The sequence below is a fragment of the Mandrillus leucophaeus genome, unplaced genomic scaffold (assembly GCF_000951045.1).
Source record: "Mandrillus leucophaeus isolate KB7577 unplaced genomic scaffold, Mleu.le_1.0 Scaffold307, whole genome shotgun sequence".
Lineage (NCBI taxonomy): Eukaryota > Metazoa > Chordata > Mammalia > Primates > Cercopithecidae > Mandrillus > Mandrillus leucophaeus.
In genome coordinates, this window is record NW_012103221.1 from 2,342,744 (window position 1) to 2,352,548 (window position 9,805).

The following is a 9,805-nucleotide window of genomic DNA, read 5'->3' on the forward strand; positions in this document are numbered from 1 at the left end:
AAAAAAAAAAAAAAAGCCAGGTGTGGTGGCATGTGTCAGTAGTCCCAGCTACTCAGGAGGCTAAGGTGGGAGGATCACTTGAGCCTGGGAGGTTGAGGCTATAGTGAGCTAAGATCAGGCCGCTGCACTCCAGCCTGGGTGACCGAGTGAGACCCTGTCTCCCAAAAAAAAAAAAGTATAAAATTTGGCTTTAGTCTTAAGTATTAATAAGTATGTAATCTATTTTAAATTGGATGGAAGTAAATTATTAGTCATTGTTAGCAGGTTACTGAAGCCACTATTAAGAATAGTTAAATTTGTGCTTGCTTTGACATTAATGAATAGAAAATTTTTAAGTCATGTCAAATGTGTAGTTTACCTGTTTTAATTAAATAACTAGACTTTCACAAATGACAGGGATTCATCCAACCATCATTTCTGAGTCATTCCAGAAGGCCCTGGAAAAGGGCATTGAAATCTTGACTGACATGTCTCGACCTGTGGAACTGAGTGACAGAGAAACTTTGTTAAATAGTGCAACCACTTCACTGAACTCAAAGGTGAGGCAAGCACTAACAGATAGTTGTCAAATTAATGTGTGTTACTCTGTGATTCTTGATGCTATACAGTACATAAATAGTAAGTTTCAAGAGTGACTAGGTAACTGTTATAATCTGTGTAATTGAATTGATTTAAGATTAAGAGAGGAAACGAGCCATAAGGCTAACAAAGGAGTTGGAATATTTAATATATACTATATCCATATCCACTTTTCTGTTTAATGCATTGTAACAGTGTTTTGGTAAAGCTAGATACTTTAATTTGCCTATAAGAAACCTTTTCCTCTGCCAGATCAGAAAGACTGCCATAGGTCTCTGGCAGTATAGCTAATTTTTATTGAATACTTTATATGGTGGGCATTGTGATAAGTTTTTTACATTTATTATCCTCTTCAAGGCCCTCAGTCATATCCCCATTTTATAGATGAAGAGAGTAGATCTAGAGAAGTAACTTATCCAAGGACCGCTAACAGAAAGAGCTGAGATTTGAACCCAGGACACGCTACTTACCGTGGTCCATCCCTTAACTAATACATATGCTGCTTTTCTTATTTACCAAGCTTAAAGCAGTGTTGTACTTTTAAATTTCTGTGGAATTCATGTCACTTGTTTTCTGTAATGTCCTGTGTTTGTCCTGTCCATCCCCTAATCTTTTTTCCTTTTAAAAATCAGTATTAAGTCCATACATTGATTTTGTTTGAATGTTAGATGGTGTTAGGGACACTAAGTGATACTGTTGGATGTCCCCAGAACTGATATAGATAGTATAGCTAAATGGTTACAAGCACTAGTCATTGAGTCTAGACTGCTTGTGTTTGTTCAATGCTGACTTCACCACTTAACTACGCTGTTAGTTTGGCCAAAATGACTTGACCTCTTGGCTTCAGTTTCTCCATCTGAAGATTGAATGAGTTAATATGTAAAGTTCTGTTAATATGTAAAGACCACTGCCTGGCATGTGTTAAGTGATTGATAAATGTTAGCAATTTTTATCAACCCCTCATCAGGAATGTACATACATAACATTGATGCCTCATCACACATTGATTTTAGATAAGAAATATTGACGTAAAATTAAATTTATGCTTTTTGGATTTCCTGTAAAACTTTGATATTCTACAGTCCTGGCTATTATATTAATAAAAGAAAAAAGCAAGCATACATGTTTTTATTTTGTGCCCCTGGTGACAACCTGAATGGAAAAGACAGTTTATGGACTGTCTTCTTGTGGGTGTTTCCCTCTTCGCACGCACACCCTACTGCAAAAATTATTAGAGCCCTTCTTAAGTATATTTGTCATTGAAAAATTAGGACTTTTTCTACTGTGAAGGTAACTTTTTTTTTTTTAAATAATTCTAGGTTGTTTCTCAGTATTCAAGTCTGCTTTCTCCAATGAGTGTAAATGCAGTGATGAAAGTGATTGACCCAGCCACAGCCACCAGTGTAGATCTTAGAGATATTAAAATAGTTAAGAAGCTTGGGTAAGCATCTCTAATTGCAACTTGAAAAAAAATTTGAAAATGAGCATAAGATTGCCGAAAATAAATAAGTTACAAACACCTAGATGAAGGTCACAAAGCTCTCTTTTCTCTTTCTGGTTTTGTTTTCATGAGAACTTGTATTAGTAAGTGGATCTCAAGATTTTGTTTATATTACTTTATGATAATAAGACAGCAGTGGATCAAAGAGATCCAGTAATGGGGCAATAGTAAATGTGAGGCTGAATCACATTTTATTGGACTGATGACTTTTAATCTGTTAACAATCTATTAAATGTACAGATGTCCACTCCCTCTTAACTTCCCCTCTTTGTTTTTTTCTTAGTGGGACAATTGATGACTGTGAGTTGGTGGAAGGGCTGGTTCTCACCCAAAAAGTGTCAAATTCTGGCATAACCAGAGTTGAAAAGGCCAAGATTGGGCTTATTCAGTTTTGCTTATCTGCTCCCAAAACAGATGTAAGTAGAATCCAAATGAAATTGGTTCTGTGTTTAACTTTTTAATAACTCAAGCATTTCTTTATTAAAAATAGAAAATACTTCTAGTGATTTAAAGCATAGATCTCAAAAGAATTACTAGAATTGAGACAAAAATAGAAATTGTTGGTGCTACAAGTGGCAAGTCTACATCCTCAATTTGGATATTGAAATTGAGAACTAGCCGATTGCAGCGATGCCTGTAGTCCCAGCTCCTCGGGAAATTTAAGCAGAAAAATTGCTTGAACCTAGGAGTTTGAGGCTGCAGTGTGCTATTCCATCACCTGTGAATCAGTCCCTGCACTTCACTCCAGCCGGGGCAACATAGTGGGACCCCATCTTTTCATCATTGTTAATTTGCAAATTCACACAGATTAGAGAGGGACTCCATCTTTTAGAAACAACTAGGATACCCATTTTATATTTTTTGGTTATAAAAAATGTACCTGCAAAAAAGTAAGATGCCATTGTATTTAGTTGAAAGTAAGACTGAAATTTGGGGTATGTATCTTATCCAGACTCTCTTCTATGCATGTCTGTATAATTTATTGCTTGGTATAGTTTTGGTTGAATTTATACAGTACATAGTATTTTCACTTAAAATTCTACTTTTAAAGTTAAAATATCTTACAATGCAAATTATGATGTTTTTTCTAAACAGATGGATAATCAAATAGTGGTTTCTGACTATGCCCAGATGGACCGAGTGCTGCGAGAAGAGAGAGCCTATATTTTAAATTTAGTGAAGCAAATTAAAAAAACAGGATGTAATGTCCTTCTCATACAGAAGTCTATTCTAAGGTGTGGGACTATTTATTTTGTTCATCCCTTAATAATTTTGAATCTCCACTAGCAGTTTATTTTTTCTGATAAAATATTTGATTTAATCACTTACTCTAAATTCGTATTTTTTAAGGGACAACTCTTAGGTGAAACGAAATAGAGAATTTTTGTTTTAAAAGCACAGAGATAAAATGTTAGGTCTCAATATTGTACCATCATTTGCTCAGACCAAGGGAAACAAATGGTATAAGTTCAGTTAAGATGTCTAGGAAAGGCACTTTAAAGAAATATATGACTTGTAAATTTAAAACAATAAAGGTATAATTTTGTTTTTTTGTGTTTTTTTTGTTTGAGACGGAGTCTGGCCTGTGGCCCAGGCTGGAGTGCAGTGGCGCGGTGTCGGCTCACTACAAGCTCCGCCTCCCGAGTTCATGCCATTCTCCTGCCTCAGCCTCCAGAGTAGCTGGGACTACAGGTGCCCGCCACCACGCCCGGCTAGTTTTTTTGTATTTTTTTAGTAGAGACAGGGTTTCACCATGTTAGCCAGGGTGATGTTGATCTCCTGACCTCGTGATCTGCCCACCTCGGCCTCCCAAAGTGCTGGGATTACAGGCGTGAGCCACCGTGCCCAGCCTCTAATAGCAATTTTTATAGAAACATTTGAGTTGGGTAAACCACCAGAAATCTACATTTTAACTGGAGTTTTGCTCTTGTTGCCCAGGCTGGAATGCAATGGTGCAGTCTTGGCTCACTGCAACCTCCGCCTCCTGGGTTCAAGCAAGTCTCCTGCCTCAGCCTCCCGAGTAGTTGGGATTACAGGCATGCACCACCACACCCGACTAATTTTGTATTTTTAGTAGAGGCGGGGTTTCTCTGTTAGTCAGGCTGGTCTCAAACTCCCAACTTCAGGTAATCCACCAGCCTCGGCCTCCCAAAGTGCTGGGATTACAGGCATGAGCCACCACGCCCGGCTCTATCCTCCCTTTTAAATGTGGGATATATAATCTTTCCTAGACCAAGGTCCTAAACATCAAGCCTTGTTCTTTTAAAAACCAAGTTTGTTGCAGAATTAATTACCTGGTTAAAAGTGGAATTTATTTAAAGGTCTGTGCAATTGCTTGCCTTGTCACGGGCATGTGCCACCATGCCTGGCTAATTTTTGTCTTTTTAGTGGAGACGAGGTTTTATCATGTTGGTCAGGCTGGTCTTGAACTCCTGACCTCGTGATCCACCTGCGTTGGCTTCCCAAAGTGCTGGCATTACAGACGTGAGCCACTGTGCCTGGGCAGTATTTTTTCCTAATAGACACATTCCTATTTATTAATATGCCAGAATGTACTGTGGGTGTTCATTTTATATAGTCTTTGATTGAAGACTCAGAAGACTTGGTTCTAATCCCAATCATAATAGCTACTGACCTTGAGTAAATTGCCCCCCAATATACAAATTATACAGATGAGCAAATTGCCTATACAGTTTGTTCATCTGTATAATAGAGATAGTAGTAATATCTACCTTTCTAGTATCACAGAGTTGTTAGATTATTCACAGTTCATGGGGAAGTGTAAATTTGTGGAGTCTGATTAATACTTCTAAATTCATGAAGTATTAATAAGTTTTAATTTACCAAGATGTGCTCATTTTTAAAGAAAAATGAGGTCAGGCACTGTGGCTCACACCTGTAATCCCAGCACTTTGTGGGGCTGAGGTGGGAGGATCTCTTGAGCCCTGAGTTCGAGACCAGCCTGGGCAACATAGGGAGACCCTGTCTCTGGTAAATAAATGGGCCAGGTGTGGTGGCTTATGCCTGTAATCCCAGCACTTTAGGAGGCCAAGGCATGTGAATCATCTGAAGTCAGGAGTTCGAGATCAGCCTGGCCAACGTGGTAAAACCCCGTCTCTACTAAAAATACAAAAATTAGCCAGGTGTGGTGGCAGGAGCCTGTACACTTGGGAGACTGAGGCAGGAGAATCGCTTGAACCCAGGAGGTGGGGGTTGCAATGAGCTGAGATCGTGCCATTGCACGCCAGCCTGGGCAACAAGAGTGAAATTCCATCTCAAAAATATATATATAAAAATAAATGGGGAAAAAATAGTGACCTAGTTATTTTGTGTATGTTATTAGTGTCATTGGGGACAGAGTACATTTTAATACTGGAATTGTACTAAAATGTTCTTAGAACTGGGAATCTTAATTTTGACCTTATGAACTTAGTAAACTAAAGCATTTTTCTTCAGGAATAATGATTGGTCATTTAAGAAACAGTAATTAAAACCTTAAAGGCATTTGAAGAGCAAAATTTTTCTTTTAACCTAGCATTGACATAATCACTGATTTTGTATTTTAGAGATGCTCTTAGTGATCTTGCATTACACTTTTTGAACAAAATGAAGATTATGGTGATTAAGGATATTGAAAGAGAAGACATTGAATTTATTTGTAAGGTAAAACATCAACATCTGTATTTGTGGAAAATGTCTAATAATCAGATAAATGTTGCCTTAATTTGTGGATTTGACTTTTTTTCCCAGACAATTGGAACCAAGCCAGTTGCTCATATCGACCAATTTACTGCTGACATGCTGGGTTCTGCCGAGTTAGCTGAGGAGGTCAATTTAAATGGTTCTGGCAAACTGCTCAAGGTAACAATATTACATTTAAATTTTTATTTGCTTAGTTTTCGGTGTGGGTTTTTTTTAACCCTTCAGATACTTAATTTGGAATTTGTTTACTGAAGATTACAGGTTGTGCCAGCCCTGGAAAAACAGTTACAATTGTTGTTCGTGGTTCTAACAAACTGGTGATTGAAGAAGCAGAGCGCTCCATTCATGATGCCCTATGTGTTATTCGTTGTTTAGTGAAGAAGAGGTAATGTCAGTGTTACATTATTAAGTAACGTTTTGAACATTAAAACTACTGTATTCTGTTTTTTAAGATATAAATAGTAAATTATTAAAATTTTCTGTTGGATAAAATAAGCTGAAAATATATTTGTGAATTTCAGGGCTCTTATTGCAGGAGGTGGTGCTCCAGAAATAGAGTTGGCCCTACGATTAACTGAATATTCACGAACACTGAGTGGTATGGAATCCTACTGCGTTCGTGCTTTTGCAGATGCTATGGAGGTCATTCCATCTACATTAGCTGAAAATGCCGGCCTGAATCCCATTTCTACAGTAACAGAACTGAGAAACCGGCATGCCCAGGGAGAAAAAACTTCAGGCATTAATGTCCGAAAGGTAATCATTTACTCTCTAATGTAGAAAATGTTGATTAGTATAAAATATTAAAAGCTTTGTAGTCATCTGTTGAATGGAAAGCTCTATAATGAAAAGCATAATCTTGGATTTAAATATGAGTCCTGCTGCAGGTTAATTAATCTATGCCATTGAGTGAGAAGGAAGGTGGTGACATCTTAGGGGGAAGTATTATTTGTTCACTAAATCTGCCACTTACTAACTTTTAGCAAGTTACTTAGTCTGGTCCTCAGTTTCCTCAGGTGTAAAAACAGAGATGATTAATAGTTCCCTCATAGGCCTGTTGTGAGAATTAAATGCATTTCTAGTTAACAAGCTCTTAGGTAAATGCTTGGCATATACTAAAGACTATAAAAAATCATTGCTCTAGTTAGCATGAGCTAGTGTAGTTATGTAAGGTAATCACGTAGTAATAATACCGCTTTTTTTATTGATGTTTTGTTGAGACAGATAATAAATACATGATGGGAAAGAACTGACAATCCAACATTATATTTTCTGTATGGTACAGAACTCCAAAGGATGGAACTGTCTGTTTAGGGAAGGCTTTATGAAGATTCATTTTTGGTTGGTAGGGGATGAGGAAAAACAGATGGGTAAGCAGTGGTTTTACAGGTGAGAAGGACCAAGTAGTTCTTCACCTGTGTAGAGCTGGGATTATATATTAAAGATAATAGTGGGCTTTAAGGTTGGAAAGATCAGATAAAAGCTATTAATAGGCTGGACGTGGTGGCTCACGCCTGTAATCCCAGCTCTTTGGGAGGCTGAGGTGGGCACATCACCTGAGGGCAGGAATTTGAGACCAGCCTGGCCAACATGGCGAAACCCTGTCTCTGCTAAAAATACAAAAAAAAAAAATTAGCCAAAGTGGCAGGCTTCTTTATTCCCAGCTACACGGGTGGCTGAGTCAGGAGAATTGCTTGAACCAGGGAGGCGGAGGTTGCAGTGAGCCAACATCACACCATTGCACTCCAGCCTGCACAACAGGACGAGACTCCGTCTCAAAAAAAAAAAAAAAAAAAAAAGCTATTAATAGAATGAGGAGGCCCTTGATTATTGAGCCAGCCATTTTTTTTTTCCTTCCCGTAGTTGGGATCCACTAAAGTGTTTTTTGTTTGTTTTTTCTTTGGAGACGGAATCTTGGTCTGTTACCCAGGCTGGAGTGCAGTAGCACTGCCTCAGCTCACTGCAACCTTCTCCCAGGTTCAAGCAATTCTCCTGCCTCAGCCTCCCGCGTAGCTGGGACTACAGGCGTCCGCCACCACGCCGGGCTAATTTTTTTGTATTTTTTAGTAGAGACGGGGTTTCACTGTGTTGCCCAGGCTGGTTTTGAACTTCTGAGCCCAGGCAATTCGCCTGCCTCAGCCTTCCAAAGTGCTAGGATTATAGGCGTGAGCCACCGCGCGGCCTAAAGATTATGAGGCTAAGGACATGAGTATTTTAAGAAGAGAAGACTGGAAGCAAGGATGCCTGTTAGAGGCCATCAGGAATAATCCTGGGATAAAGGGAAGTAGGATGGTTCAATGAAGAATTTAAGGTGGGAAATATGAGACTCTAGACCGGTGTTGGTCTAATTAAGAATTAAAATTCAGAGATGATTTCAACATTAAACATAAATGTTTTGTTTGTTTTGTTTTTTTGAGACAGAGTCTCACTGTCACCCAGGCTGGAGTGCAGTGGCGCGATCTTGGCTCACTGCACCCTCCGCCTCCTGGGTTCAAGCCATTCTCTTGCCTCAGCCTCCCGAGTAGTTGGGGCTGCAGGCGCTTGCCCCCACGCCTGGCTAATTTTTTGTATTTTTAGTAGAGACAGTGTTTCATTATGTTGGCCAGGATGGTCTCAATCTCCTGACCTCGTGATCTGCCTGCCTTTGTTTCCCAAAGTGCTGGAATTATAGGCGTGAGCCACTGTGCCAAACCAAGATACCGTAATTTTTAACTATGATCATAATTTTTAACTGTGATCATTTTGCTAATTTTGCCAACATTTAAAAATAAGTGGCAGCGGCCGGGCGCGGTGGCTCAAGCCTGTAATCCCAGCGCTTTGGGAGGCCGAGATGGGCGGATCACGAGGTCAGGAGATCGAGACCATCCTGGCTAACACGGTGAAACCCCGTCTCTACTAAAAAATACAAAAAAAACTAGCCGGGCGAGGTGGCGGGCGCCTGTAGTCCCCACCTACAGAGGGAGGCTGAGGCAGGAGAATGGCATGAACCCGGGTGGCGGAGCTTGCAGTGAGCTGAGATCCGGCCACTGCAGTCCAGCCTGGGCGACAGAGCAAGACTCTGTCTCAAAAAATAAAAAAAATAAAAAAAAATAAGTGGCAGGGTGCAGCGGGTCACACCTGTAATCCCAGCACTTTGGGAGGCCAAGACAGGCTGATCATGAGATCAGGAGATCGAGACCGTCCTGGCTAACATGGTGAAACACTATCTCTACTAAAAATACAGAAAATTAGCCGGGCGTGGTGGTGGGCACCTATAGTCCCAGCTAGGCCGAGGCAGAATGGCGTGAACCCGGGAGGTGGAGCTTCCAGTGAGCCGAGATTGCGCTACTGCATTCCAGCCTGGGCAACAGAGCGAGACTCCAACTTAAAAAAAAAAAAAGTGATACTTAGAAGTTGTTTGTGAGTTAGGATTGGGTGACTATAGCATTAATTCAGTTTTTCCAAATTTTAGTTGAAATAACATCCCGCAGTGTAGAGAAGGGCTTAGTAGAGTATCATATTCTAATCTGTCTAGACAAAGGGAAAACTAGATTTAGGTCTTGAGGTACACTGGTAACCACGTGGCTGCTGATATATATTATTAAAGACACTAAAAGCAACTTCTGATTTGATTTGCAGGGTGGTATTTCCAACATTTTGGAGGAACTGGTTGTCCAGCCTCTGTTAGTGTCAGTCAGTGCTCTGACTCTTGCAACTGAAACTGTTCGGAGCATTCTGAAAATCGATGATGTGGTAAGTGTTTCCAGGTTGCACATTTTCTTAGGAGGTCAAAAAGGCATATATTTTTTAAAGGTTTTTTGTTGTTGGTTGGTTGGTTGGTTGGTTTTTTTGAGACAGAGTTTTGCTCTGTTGCCCAGGCTGGAGCACAGTGCCACGATCTTGGCTCACTACAACCTCCGCCTCTGGGATTCAAGTGATTCTCCTGTCTCAGCCTCCTGAGTAGCTGGGATTACAGGTGTAAGCCACCACGCCTGGCCATTGTTTTTTAAAGGTTTTGCTTTTTTTTTTTTTTTTTTTTTTTTT

At 39.8% G+C, this 9,805-nt stretch overlaps 1 protein-coding gene across 1 annotated transcript in view; it reads left to right on the forward strand.

Moving 5' to 3' along the window:
- The window catches only part of CCT4 (chaperonin containing TCP1, subunit 4 (delta)), a 41,328-nt gene that overhangs the window by 30,786 nt on the left and 737 nt on the right, over positions 1-9,805 (forward strand). Inside the window, exons 4-12 of the mRNA XM_011987311.1 lie at positions 397-539; positions 1,899-2,020; positions 2,364-2,496; positions 3,176-3,315; positions 5,647-5,743; positions 5,831-5,941; positions 6,037-6,167; positions 6,304-6,538; positions 9,401-9,514. Of these exons, the coding sequence (XP_011842701.1) occupies positions 397-539; positions 1,899-2,020; positions 2,364-2,496; positions 3,176-3,315; positions 5,647-5,743; positions 5,831-5,941; positions 6,037-6,167; positions 6,304-6,538; positions 9,401-9,514 (1,226 nt within the window). The remainder of the gene's footprint in view (positions 1-396; positions 540-1,898; positions 2,021-2,363; positions 2,497-3,175; positions 3,316-5,646; positions 5,744-5,830; positions 5,942-6,036; positions 6,168-6,303; positions 6,539-9,400; positions 9,515-9,805) is intronic.